This window comes from Budorcas taxicolor, chromosome 5, assembly GCF_023091745.1.
Source record: "Budorcas taxicolor isolate Tak-1 chromosome 5, Takin1.1, whole genome shotgun sequence".
Classification (NCBI taxonomy): domain Eukaryota; kingdom Metazoa; phylum Chordata; class Mammalia; order Artiodactyla; family Bovidae; genus Budorcas; species Budorcas taxicolor.
In genome coordinates this window covers 100,884,082-100,897,426 of record NC_068914.1, presented here as the reverse complement: position 1 = coordinate 100,897,426, position 13,345 = coordinate 100,884,082, and the positions used below count along the sequence as shown (strand labels likewise).

Genomic DNA, 13,345 nt, shown 5'->3' with positions numbered 1-13,345 from the left:
ATGTCGGCCACCTCGGGGCCCAGCGTGGTGCCCACCAGGGACGTGGGAGAGATCTACAACTGGACGGAGCTGCTCCACTTCTTCAACCACACCCTGCCCGAGTGCCACATGGAGCTCAACGAGAACACCAAGCGCGTAGCCCTCTTTGTGCTCTACCTGGCCATCTTCGTGGTCGGGCTGGTGGAGAACCTCCTGGTGATCTGCGTCAACTGGCGGGGCTCGGCCCGCGCGGGGCTGCTGCGTCTCTACGTGCTCAATATGGCCATCGCTGACCTGGGCATCATCCTGTCTCTGCCCGTGTGGATGCTGGAGGCCACGCTGGACTACACCTGGCTCTGGGGCAGCTTCTCCTGCCGCTTCACCCACTATTTCTACTATGCCAACATGTACAGCAGCATCTTCTTCCTGGTGTGCCTCAGCGTGGACCGCTACGTCACCCTCACCAATGCCTCTCCCTCCTGGCAGCGCCACCAGCACCGAGGGCGCCGGGCCGTGTGTGCCGGGGTCTGGGTCCTCTCGGCCCTCATCCCGCTGCCCGAGGTGGTCCACATCCAGCTGGTGGACAGCTTTGAGCCCATGTGCCTCTTCATGGCGCCTTTTGAAACATACAGCACGTGGGCCGTGGTGGTGGCCCTGTCCACCACCGTCCTGGGCTTCCTGCTGCCCTTGCCCCTCATCGCCGTCTTCAACGTGCTGACGGCCCGCCGGCTCCGGCAGACAGGACAGCCTGAGGGCCGGCGCCACTGCCTGCTGGTGTGCGCCTACATAGCCGTCTTTGTCATCTGCTGGCTGCCCTACCACCTGACGCTGCTGCTGCTCACACTCCACGGCACCCACATCTCCCTCCACTGCTACCTGGCCCACCTGCTCTACTTCTTCTACGACATCATTGACTGCTTCTCCATGCTCCACTGTGTTGTCAACCCCATCCTTTATAACTTCCTCAGCCCGAGCTTCCGGGGCCGGCTCCTCAACGCCGTGGTCCATTACCTTCCCAAGGTCCAGGCCAGGGAGGGCAGACATGCCTCCTCCTCCTCCTCCTCCTCCACCCAGCATTCCATCATCATCACCAAGGAGGGCATCCAGCCCCCTGCAGCCGGCCCCCACCACCACCCAAGCCTGAACTTCCAGGCAGCAAACACCCCACCCACCTCCGCTCCCCAGTCTCTTGTAGCCAGCTGAGGAAGGGTCCAGTGTCCTCCACCAGTGAAGCAGAAAGCTGGAAGTAGGTGAGAGATCTGGGCGGGGAGGGGGGGGGGGAGCATGGGAGCAGGTCAGAGCGCTCATGGCCAATATTGAGTATGTCTTTAAATATTGAGGTGGGGATGGGGAGGGAGGCAGGCGGGGGAAGAGAACAGATCCTGGGCGTTGTACTATCTGAAACCATCCCTGTGCTGAAGGGAGAGATGTAGGGGAAAAGGTGAAATAAAGAACAGAGAGAGACACGACTCTGAATCTCTGAACAAGTGTGCACTGCAAGCTGGGATTGGGAATGGAGCTGAGGCCAAAGAGATGCTCAGCAAAAACCACCCCGGCCGGAAAGAGTGAGCTCCACAGGAACCGCACACAACTTTCCTTTTGTGTTTGCGCTTGTTGACCTCCCAGCACATCATGCAGGCTGCAGGGACAAGAGGCCAGAGGCCAAGGAGCCAGGAGGCCTCAGCAGGCTGTTTCCCAGCAGTGCATCCTCAATGCGATGATAAATGGAACGGGTGGGGACAGCAGGGGCGGGTGAGGCCGAGGTCTGAGACAGGCACCCTGCAGCTGGGCTGCTAGGAGGACTCTCCTCCCCCACCATTCAGGAAAGGGCTTGCTGACACTCTCCTCCTTGTCCATCCTGATCCCCCTCCCCCCACAAGCAGAGGAGCTGTCCCTAAGTCCATGCTGCTCATAGCCCCTCTGCCCCCAGCTCTGGGTCTAGCACGTTTCCAGACTTCTGCCCCCAGTCCCTCCCTTTCTCTCTGGATCCCAGGAAAATAGCAAAGGACAACCATTCCGGGAGTAGACTTCAGGATGGGCAGCAGCTGCACTCACGGGTGCTCTGCCCATCTTGCCCCTGCAGAGGGTGGGAAGTGGAAATCCTCCATTCTGTCACAGGGCAGAGGCCTGGTGTCTCCTAAGTCAGTTTTGACCCTCAGACTTCTTTCTTCCTGGCCAAGTCTCCTCATAATTTTCCTGTCCAGCAACTTCTATTCACAGTTGGCCTATAGACAGGAACGGAAGTCCTCTTGCGAACATGGAGGTCTTCTGGAAAGGGCTCTATATACCAGTTTGGGAAACTAGGACCTTGTCCACGAAGCGCTCTGACTGAAGAAAAGCCTCAGAGCAGGCCCTAGCCCACCAGTCCTGAGCCCTCCGCCTCTGCATCCTGCTGGTGGAGAATTGAGGGGCTTGTGGACACAATCACTGAGACCTTCTGTCCTGCTCAAGTGCTCAGTTATGTCTGGAATGTTTAATTTGGAATAGCTACTCACTGACCTGGAGGGCCTCCCCCTCTGCTCTTGGAAATCTGAGATGCATTAAACAGATTCACCAGATGCATTAAACATGTGCTCCAGAACTGTATGAACCCATTTGTCAGGAGCACCAAGGGAAGTCCATTTAACTCCCTCTGCTCACTGGACCCAAACCTGGAAAAGGGTCTTTTTATATAAAGGGTCTTCATGCTACAAACCGCTGCTCAGTAGCACAGAGCTGAAGCCTTTTTCAACTAGGGGAGTCCAGGAACCTAACAATGCAGAGAATGTGTTACAAAGACGTTCCTCCCCTGTGCCCACATAAAAACCCCGCCCAGGTCCAATGCCCTTATCACTGCCGCCCCCAAATCAGGCTCCAGAAGTTCCCTCAAGGAAACCCAGATCTACATCTGTTACATTCTCGGTTACCTGAGGCCACTTTCCCAACATCTTCTTTTCTCACAGACTCCACTTCGGCAACCAGTGATCACTCTGATAGCACAGGTACTTCCCTAGGGCCTGAGAAGCAAGCAAGGGGCTGATGGCAGCAAGGCCCCCAGCTCTGTGTTTGCTGAGCACTGATGGGCGCCAGGTCAAATCCGTGTGCCCTGAGACCAAGGGGACCATGTCACGTCCTAACTCCAGGTCTGTCTCCTCTCTGTAGGGGAACGTTGGTTACCAACCTCACGAAACTAGGCCAAACCTCTGCCCCATCTCTGAATCTGCCTCTCTCCATTCTGACACACCAAGTCATGTTGAATGACACCAGCAAGACAATTTGTGACCAACCCTCTGGTCCAACCAGACATTAGTAGAGTCCCACTGCTCTCTCTGGGCCAATAAGATTCCCCTTAGAGATGGTCCCTCTGAAAAGGTTGGGTCTTTGAGTTAATTTTCCACTAAAAACAGATCAAGTCAACCCCGGGGAATTCCAGCTATAGGAAAGGAAATGTGCTACCTGAAAGAACTCTGGCATCCGCTGAGCAGAATATTGCTACTGAGAGGGTGATGGCCCAGATACTCTGAACTGTGAGGGATGAGCAGACCACAGTAAATAGGAAAAGAACTACCATTTCAAATTTCCTTTTTTTTTATTCTAAATAAAAACCACACTTTGTGCTGAACAATGGAATATAAAAGAATCAGATGTACAACGATTTTAGACATCTACTATTTGAGAAAAGAAGTTTACAAAATATACAAAACTTTACAGCAATAGATAGTAAACACTTAAATATTAGGAGGTCAGTACTTATTAATTTAACGGAAGGAGTTAAATGTCAGCAACTCTTCTCAGTTTCATAAGAGACGTAGCTAGTAGAGGTGGGAGCGGAGGGTGGACTGGACAGGGGAAGGGTGTTAAAGAAAACATCCAAAGTAAAAGTTTCATTTTCATTCTGATATGAAGTTTACCATGAGTAAGCACATTGAAACAAACGCTGTGTGCCCTGCTTCCTGATTCATTCAGTGCAGGATTTGGGGGAAAGGACACACGAGGATTCCTAGATGGGCAGATTTCTGCACACAGTCCACTTCCATGCCAACAAAATCATGTCCGTATATGAAGAAGTGTAAATTCACTTCCAAAGTTGAATAGTCTGGGGGTTGGAGGGTGATAGGGCACAGCAGGTGGTCAGAAGAATATTCACCAGCAGCAAAACCTGACTGGGGAGAAGGTCATTAAACTCAGAGGTTTCCTAGAGACAAAAGGGTACTCATAGACTAGAAGAATGTCAAAAAGAATTTTTACCTATTTCTTGACTCCCATCCCCACCTCCTTTCTTCCCAACTAGCCATGAACTAGAGACTCCGTGGAGCCTGAAACTTTAGGACCAAACACCAGGGTACGGCAGAGCTTCCCGGCAGGTCCTGTAGCATCAGTGAGTCATGGATGGGCAGAGTGCCACGATACTGATCCCTTCATCTGGCCACAAGCAGCTGTTTACAGTGTGCCATTAGAATAACAGGGGCTTCCCTGGTGGCTCAGATGGTAAAGAATCTGCCTGCAGTGCAGGAGACCTGGGTTGGATCCCTGGGTCGGGAAGATCCCCTTGAGATGGGAATGGCTACCCCACCGAGTATCCTTGCCTGGAGAATTTCATGGACAGAGGAGCCTGGCAGGCTACAGTCCATGGGGTCGCAGAGCCAGAACGACTGAGCGACTAACACCAAGAACATTAGAGTACCACCCTTTCCCTTAGGAAACAAGATGAGAATGGCCTTGTGTTTGCTTTAATGCTCTAGTTGCCACAAAATTCTTAACCGTTTTTAAACAAAGGGCTCTATAAATTATGTAGCCAGTCCTGAGTACTGAATAAGAAAAAAAGGTGGGGGATGAAAAAGAAGAGACATTCAAGGATCAAACAGAACGAACCTTGGAACGATACAGCAGAAGACAGTGCTAAACTGGGCTCCAAGGCAGAGGGCAACACGACCCAATGAACGGACAATTGAAAATATTTCAAATTCAGAATAAAATTAATACCTTCCACCAGGCATCCTAGAGCGCCCTGTGCCACAATATAGTTTTTCAAGTAAAAGAGTACAGAAGAGTGGCTGGTGGCAGAGGAAGCAAGCACGACTCCAAACAGGAAGGGCTGAGGTGTGAATATGGGGGACACGTGGGGGACAGTGTTGGGTCAATGAGCCTCACGAGCTACTGACCCTGCTACATGTCTGACTGCAGCCAACCAAGCCACCCTGGGCAACCACTTGGCCTCAGGAGGGTCAGCGGGTGCAGTCTTTTACTTAGTGTTAGGGGTAAAGTTTCAAGGATTTGCTTTTTGGTTTACTGGCAAAAAGGGAAAACTTCACAGTTTCAGGTTAAGTATACAGACTACCCAGCATCAGTGATAACCCTCTGTTAAGGAAAAGGGTTTCTCCAGCATACTGATCCATTCTCAGCTTCCCAGCTGGCTTCTAGGGAGTAGCCCCACTATCAAATCTGGCCATTCAAAACTCAGTCCTCACCCACAATCTGGGAGAAACGACTCAGGCTTGAAAAGCTGAGCAGATAGTTGACTGTGGTCTTTTACACACTTTCCTTCTGAGACGACTAATGGGAAGAAAGGAAGCAGTCAGTCAGGGATGCAAAGTCTCAGGACTGCTTTCTAACAAGAATGTCCCAAGGGAACATTTAACTCATTGGATTCTGATAGTGAAAGCTGGCCACTTGACAAGTCCCTTCAAGTAATGGTCACCTCACTGGACAGCTATGCACACAAAACTCCAAGGCTTTATCAGTTAGGGCTGGGGGGAGATCTGGGGGCAAGTCCAAAAGGGCCAGGGCTTTGGTTTACTTGTATGTGTTACTATAACTTCCCAACTTCAGGAAGAATGAGAAAATATGCAAACAGGGCCTTCATGTGATCTTATCCCAACCCAGTCCCCAACCTACTCAACCACAGGATGGGAAGGGGATAAAAGGTCCAAGGATTTAACAAGCCTCAACTTTCTAGAATTTACATCCATTCCCTAAAGGGCTCCCTGGGTTTATTCTGCAAGAGACTTATCTGGAGAGAAAAGCATTTGCTTGTTTAAAGGCTTGACCTGTTCTCCCCTAGTTCAAGCCCCTGTTCCCCAAATATCTGGCCAGGACTGTCCCCTGGAATATGGCTACTTGCTGGGGAGAAGCTCATTTTCCTGAAGTCTCTTAGCCAACAGAGATGCTGGGTAATATGTACACAAAAACAAAAATAAATAAATATTAATGTCCAAAAAGGCTTTGTGAGTTAATTAAAACTACTTGCTTGTAAAACAGCCCGGAGTGCTGCTGAGTCCCACGAGGGGCAGGGGCAGGTTCAGGGCCAGGGACCCCCAGAGCTCGCCTGAGCAGGTGAGGTAGTAAGGGTTTTGGAGGTGCCACCTTGTGAGATGCGAGTTCCGAGGGCTCTCTCCCTCAAGCCTTCTTTGGGCAAGATCCCCTCAAAAGGCAAATAAGAACAGAGTCAACCAGCAACCACGACTGGGCAGATCCATTACCCAGTCACCTGGAGAGGGCTTGAACCAGCTGTTGGTCAATAGCACCCTCTGGTGGCCATGCAATGACAGATCAGGATAAATCCAGCAGGTCAAAGGTGAGCTGCCAAAACTCTGGCCCAGTTAGCACAAAGTAAACAATAGGTTACCTGACTGGGACAGACAGAATGTACATCCAGCTACTCGGGTCCCTTTAATCCTGAAGGGCTCACAGTCCACCCTTCCACCTCATGGGGTCTTCGCATCTACACTATACGCCAAAAACACTTCTAGGTGGGAGACTGGATGCAAATTAAGGCAAGGCTGCTGCTTCAGAGACATCCCCACCCTTCCACCAGGCAACTCGGGGTCAAGGGAGGCCAGATGATTGATGACTATATCAAAGTGGCTCCCTGTCTCTTTTGCCCACGGGGAAGTCCTGACATCCTGGGCTACCACTCTGTAAGATCCCATTTCTTTGGAATTGGGGGGAAAAGAGAAATCTCCCTTCCTGTGCATCCCAGGCTGCTGCTTTCCGCTGCACTGCAGGACACCTCTTGCGGCTGGCAAGGATTCATCCCAAGGCTTTCAGACCTAAACACAAAGCTCTGTCCCCAGTTTGGATCTAGCTGCCAAGAGATTTTACTGTCCAATCAGCAGATTAGAGCCCTGGAACAAGCAGGCCCCTCATCCCTGACAGCCCTGCTAAGGGATGGGACCAGCACCCAAGGGTGAGCTGCCTTTTCTTTTCTGAATGACCACATTCCCAAAATCTCTCCTAGCTGGCTGTCCCGGTTGGAGGTCCGGCAGTAATACCCACAGTGAAAACCTCTCTCCACCTCCTCTGTTCAGTGAGGCTGTTGGTTGGATTCTTAGCAGCATAAAACCTATCAGTAAACTAAAACTCAAGAGGCTGGGGAAGGGAATCTAGCTGACACCAACTGCCTGATGAGATCCCAAAACCAGCCTCCAAAGAATCAAAGACACAGCCCTCCACGGACAAGAACAGGTAAGGAGGTAAACATGACAGGGCCGCTGCTTCTCAGAAACAGTTAGTGTTCATGTGCTATGTATTTTGTCTTCTTTAAACACAGGACAGAACAGAATTCCCAGCAAGGCAAAACTGTAACTTCAGCTGGGGCAGGACCAACAGCCATTAGAAAACCAATGTCCTGGCTGCCGCCTGGAGCTCCCCCTGGCTCTGCTGGGACCCAGTCAGCTGTCCGGGTTCTTTTCCGCTTCTTTGGAATGAATAATGTACATGAAGGTTTGCTCGATGGTGAAGTCAGGTGGGAGGCTGCCTTTGTGCACACCGACGTGCTTGCTCATGAGGTTAAGGGTAGAGCTGTAGTGGCCACAGACCGTGCAGCGATACATGAGAGCCCCCGAGTGCGTCTTCAGGTGGCACTTGATGGTCGAGCGGCCTCGGAAGAACTTGTGGCACACCTTACACTGGTACGGCTTCTCGCCCGTGTGGATCCGCCGGTGGTAGTTGAACTCACTCGTGTGGGCAAACCTTTTGCCGCACACCTTGCAGCTATACTTGCTGTTCCCAGGTTGGCCCTGCAGCACCAGTTCCTCACTCAGGAACTCCTCTGCCGGCAGCTTCCGCTTCTGGAGAGCTGGGTTCTGGAGTCCAAAACCAGGCCGTGTGTCAAGGCCACTGTTGCACTTGTGCTGGCTGACATGGTAGCGATAGGCAGCCTCTGACTTGAAGCTCTGGCTGCACAAGTGGCAGCGGAAGAGGGCATCTTCCAGGCTTTGGTGCACAGCCATGTGCTTCTCCAGGAGATGCCAGTCCACAAAGCTGTTTGCACACACAGAGCAAGAGAAGACAGAGATGCCAAGGTGGGAAAGTGTGTGCCACATGAGGCTGCAGAGGTTGAGGTGGCGCTGGTCACAGACACTGCAGGCCTGGCCCTTCAGGTTCAGATGGTCAAGGATATGGCCCCGGACCACGTGGAAATCTTTGGCCAATGCCTTCCCACAGGCAGCACATTTCAGCTCCGCAGAGACCGCCCCTGCAAAGAGACCCAGCTTCCCAGGCAAGGGGTCGTTGGGGTGGACGATGATGTTGTTCTCAAATATTCCATCCCGTCGGTGGAGGGTCAGTTGCCACTGGGTAAAGAACTTAGTTTCACACATGTCGCAGGAGAAGAGGAAAATACCGATGTGGGAGAGAACATGGGTGACCCGGGAGTTCCGGTCCTGGAAATGGGTCTCACAGACCTTGCAGTTGCCAGTCAGCAGGTCCACGTGGTCCCGAGCATGTTGTCGGATCAGTTGAATGTTGGGCTCCAGAACCTTCTTGCATACCTGGCAGGGCATGGCCTTATTCTCTCGGTTTTCACTCTCTCCAAAAGTTAGCTCATCCTCACTGTCGTCACTCAATTCAATCACCTCCTCAGCTGTGCCAATCTCCTCGGTGGGGTCTTCAAACTGCAAGTCGTCATCCCCCAGGTCCTCCAGTTGGAGCTCATCCATCTGTCCAAAGCTGGGGTCTTTGGAATGGTCGCTGTTGCCCAGACAGGAGTTGGTCCCAGTGGTAATGTCTACTGCACTGTCAGGAGTGAAGAAGCTGTTCTTACTGAAGTCTCCATTGCTCTGGACTTTGTATGGCTGGCAGGAGCTGGTGCTGGTTTGGATGCCCGTGCTGACAGTGCCCAGGCCTGGCTGGGTCACCACGCTGGGGACGGAGGTGAACGGAGCAGGGGCATCGTGGTCTTCTGTCTTTGGCGGCAGCGGCTGCAGGCTCTGGTTAGTGTCACTGGTAACATTTCTCTCCTCCTCTTTATAGTTTCCTCCAGCATCACTAGGTAACGCATAGTTTCTATCAGGACCAAAGTGCTCCCCACCCCCCCGGAGTTCTCCAAGGGGATGGGGGAGTTCTGCTGAGCTACAACTCGGGGTACCAGAGTGGTTCTCGCTGGTGCTGGTCAGGGGCTTGGCCACGGCAGTGCTCTCCAGGTCAGGAAAGGTGGAGTGACAGGCCCGGAGGAGATCCTCCATACCCAGACGCTCCGCTACCTCGTAGATGACCCCGACGTTGATCAGGTCCGTGAAGAGTTCCGACGTGTACACAAAGCTTAGAATCTTCTCGAAGTTGGCAGGGGTGATGAAGTCCACCACATAGGTCCTGGCAGCATCAAGCCCAGTGTTGAGGAAGAGGTTCTGGAAGTAGCCAGCTGCGCAGGCCAGCACGGCTTTGTGGGCCGGGAAGGAACGGCTCCCCACAACGATGGTGACATCGCACATGGTCTCTGAGAGCCGGCACTTGTTGAGTTCTTTCAGCAGGTTGTTGGGGTGGTTGGTGCTTTGCAGTTTGATCCTCATGCCCATCTTAGCAGCTCCTGTGAAGTTGCCTCCTTATCAGCACAGTTAATCTGCGGATAGCAAAAGGATAAGGTGGATGGCCAAACACATCCTTGTAGGTGAAGAGCTCTGCGGGACAATAGCCCCAGGTAGAGAGCAAGCGTGAATGGACATACACTTGCTCCATTCTGCTGGAGGGGACGATGACAGCAGAAGTGATGGGGCAGTAACCTTTCTCCCTGCACATCCCCCAAGAGAGTGATCACAAAAAAATCTAAAAATATTGAAAAAAATCTGATAAATTCTTCTCTAAGAGAAGCTGGAGGCCTGACTGGACAGAAGGTAGTGCTTTAAAGCCAAAGTATTCCCTTGATACCTTCTCATATTTCATTCCCCAAGCAACTGGTTCAAACTTTTCTCATATTAATTTCCTAATTTCTTCCTGAATACAAGCTTTCCTATCTCACTGAGTATATTCTCTTCCCTTACTAGGCCAAATGCCATACACATAGGTGAACACAATTATCAAGCTCCATTAGCTACTAGGGAAAAGATGCTTTACCCTTTCCTTTCCTCTTACTGCTGTGTTCTTTCAGGCCCTAAAATAAATCACTTGTTTATTCTTGAGTTCCCATCTTTCCCTATCTAAGCGACCTGCCTCTTAGCCCAGGGCCATTCAGATAGTGTTCTATCACACTCTCTGTAGCTTGTGGGTGAAGCCAGAGAAGTAAAGAACACAACTACGGTATTTAGAATTACCTGAAGACTCTTCAGGTCTTTTTTTCCCCACCCTTTTCAGGAGCTATGCTTATGTTGACCAGAACTGAGAGATTTACCTGATGCCTTGCGATAGGGTTTGGGATAAGAAGCTACCCAATTACACAGGTAACTCCTGAAGGCTTGCTCAGTACCATTTTCCCCCCCTTTCTGAGTCCTGCAGACCAGAAAAAAGCCAAACTCGTTGCCCTCTCCTTCAGCCTCACGACTCGCCCTGTGCAACACAGCCCCCTTGCTCCACCTCACGACACTGGACTAACTCCCAACTTTTTCTGGGGCCCAGGAAGCCTCTGAGCTTTGTTGGGTACCAGCGAAGGATCTCCGGGGCCCTGATGGCCACACACCAACGGTCAGCAGGTCGGGGCACCGGGAAGCCCGAGCGGCAGTGGGAGGGAACGGATTCGGAACTTCTGAGAAGGGACCCCAACAACCGCGCGGCGCCACGGTCTCCCTTCTGGAGGGTCGAATTCGGGAGGAAGGCCGTTGGATCCGGCTGGGGCACTCCATCTAGGGGGCATCGAGCACCTCGGTCCCTTCCCCCAAACAGCCGGGAATTCCTCAAGACGACCTCGGGCGGGGGCGAGGGGGTGGCGGCGGGGCGCGGGGCCGGCCGGGGGTCGAAAGGATCGGCGGCGGGGCCGGCGGGGGTCGGCGCGCGGCGGGGGAGGATGGATCCGGCCGAGGGCAGCGGGCGGGAGGGAGCCCAGCGAGAGCGAGAGAAAGGCCGGGACGAGGGTCGGGCCTCGGCCAGGGCAGCCCTCGGCCTGGCCGCGCTTACCCGGCTCCGCGGGGCCCGAGCACCATCGCCGCCGCCGCCTCACACAAAGGCCCCGGCCCGCCGTGCCCGGCCCGACGAGGAGGCGGCGCCGCCGGCCGCGGCCAGACTCTCCATCCGCCGCGCCGCTCGCCGCGCCGGCCCGGGCCGCCCCCACCGCCCGGCCCGCAGCGCCCCCCGCCGTCCCGGAGGAGGCAGCGCCCCCCGCCGCTCGGCCGCAGCGCCCCCAGCCGCCAGGGAGGAGGCAGCGCCCCCACACGGTGGGGCCGGGAGCGAAGCAGGCTGGCCGAAGCCACTGCGCCACCCGGGGACCCCCGCCCCACTTCTGACCCCCGCGAGGCCCTGGGGCCGCCGCCACCGGGCCCCCTCGGGCATTTGCCAGGACGTTTCCAGCCCTCACCGCCACCACCACCCAAGCCTGGCTTTTTTTGAAGCACTCATCCTGTAAGTGCTGGACCACTCCCTCCTCGCCCTAGTACCTGGAGAAGTGAAAAACGCTATCCCAAGGCTAAGCTTAAATCGCCTCCCCTGTTCCACATCTCACAGTCCCAAAAGTTTACTCTCAGAACGTCTGCTGGTGTAGTTTCAGAAACAGTTGTAAGATTGCCACTTTAACTATTTGTCTCCTCCGCTAGGCACTGAGCTTCCTGAAGGCAGGGGCTGTTCTGCACACGGCTGTGTCTCCGCTGCTCCCTCCCGCCCCCGCCCCAACACACAGGCTTCTGGTTCATAGGAAAGGTGCTTAACAAAGCCTGTTTGAATGAAGAAGAAGTACTTGAGGGCTGGGCTCCCGGTGGACCACCCTCTGAAAGTTCATTGTGGACCCTCCTTCCAGCTGCGCCGCCAAATGAAGGATTTCACAGTATCCTACTGCACCTTGGCAGCGCAGGCCTGTTTCGGGCAGCCTGTCCTTCCTGGAGGGGAGCAGAACATGACACCCCAACATATGCTTCTTTGGCATAAGGATTATTTTTAAGGAACAGCAGGCAGCAGAGAAGCTCTGAAAAATGAGCAGAGGTTACCCTTTTGTAAGAGCCATTTACAAGGGAAATGTCCATTTGTCTCTGAACCGGGAAGAGAAGGGTAGATAATGTCAAGAAAGTCTTAGTTTTCCTGGGTATCTCCCGTGTATATAGGAAGTATACATATTGTTAAACTTCTGTTTCTTTTTTCCTGTTACGCTGCCTTTTATTATTTACTCAGCCAAGAACCTAGAAGGGTAGAGGGAGAGATTATTTTTCCTCCGCTACTTTCTCAACTCTTTCTAGAGCTCCATTTCTCTGCTTCCACCCTTTAGTGCAGCAGTTACCCTCCAAATCTCCCCAGATGTTCCTGCCCAAGATGTGTCATCAAACAAAAACTTTGCCTGAGTTTCACTGAGAGATGTGTTCAAAACTTAAGGCATGAGCACCATTGCCAGCTATCACTCTGAAGTTCTCCCCATAGCTTTTACTGTGACGATCACAGGTCATGAAGGTTTTTTGGCTGAATCTTTATGGTATTCCCAGGTCATGACTTCAGGCTCACAGGTTTTTCAGTCGATCATACTTTTGATTCCGTTTTTGGCATTCCAGTCTTAGAGGGATCACTGGCTCGGTGGTTAGCAGCTGAGGACACACATTTAAAGCTTTTAGGAGAATATAGGACACCAGAGGGACTACTATGATGATCACAAGCTGGACAATTCCCAGTGTCTGGAGTGCACTTCAGAGCCATGGTCCCCAAGACCCAAAGGAATCCAAATCAAACCAGTCAAAGAAAGACCCTTTGGAGGGGTCTTTAGAGGGATCACCTTTTGAAGTGGCTTATTCAGTAATCTTAGGTAGCTGAATTCAACCTCCCCAGAAGTGTTAATTTAGATATGATAGGTGGTGGTGGCCATAGCATAGATACCTATTTGTTCAGTTAAAAGAAAATCTAAAACAACTTTGGCTAGAGAGTTGAAGGATTTTTGTTGGACAGGTATTGCTCTAGCAGTACATTCAGCAAAATCTTCCAGAGTTGAGGAGAGATTCCTGATCATATAGCCTCATCTGTACTCACTCCTAACCAGGAGCAGAGGTTCTTG

General features: G+C 52.6%; 2 protein-coding genes across 4 annotated transcripts; one reads left to right on the top strand and one right to left on the bottom strand.

Moving 5' to 3' along the window:
- On the top strand, positions 1 to 1,182 carry GPR182 (G protein-coupled receptor 182). The gene has a single exon (XM_052641038.1). The coding sequence runs from the start codon at positions 1 to 3 to the stop codon at positions 1,180 to 1,182; it is 1,182 nt and encodes a 393-aa protein (XP_052496998.1).
- Positions 1,183 to 3,644: 2,462 nt separating this feature from the next.
- ZBTB39 (zinc finger and BTB domain containing 39) lies at positions 3,645 to 11,403 on the bottom strand. Of its 3 annotated transcripts, none has more exons than XM_052641030.1 (2): positions 11,281 to 11,403; positions 3,645 to 9,796 (listed from the first exon to the last, which is right to left on the bottom strand). In XM_052641030.1, exon 2 carries the CDS (start codon positions 9,750 to 9,752, stop codon positions 7,629 to 7,631), a length of 2,124 nt encoding a protein of 707 aa, XP_052496990.1. In that variant the 5' UTR covers positions 9,753 to 9,796; positions 11,281 to 11,403; the 3' UTR covers positions 3,645 to 7,628. The 3 variants fall into 3 exon arrangements, with proteins under 3 accessions (XP_052496990.1, XP_052496989.1, XP_052496991.1); XM_052641029.1 differs by lacking the exon at positions 11,281 to 11,403 and adding an exon at positions 10,847 to 11,031; XM_052641031.1 differs by lacking the exon at positions 11,281 to 11,403 and adding an exon at positions 10,811 to 10,834.
- Between the last annotated feature and the right edge of the window lie 1,942 nt (positions 11,404 to 13,345).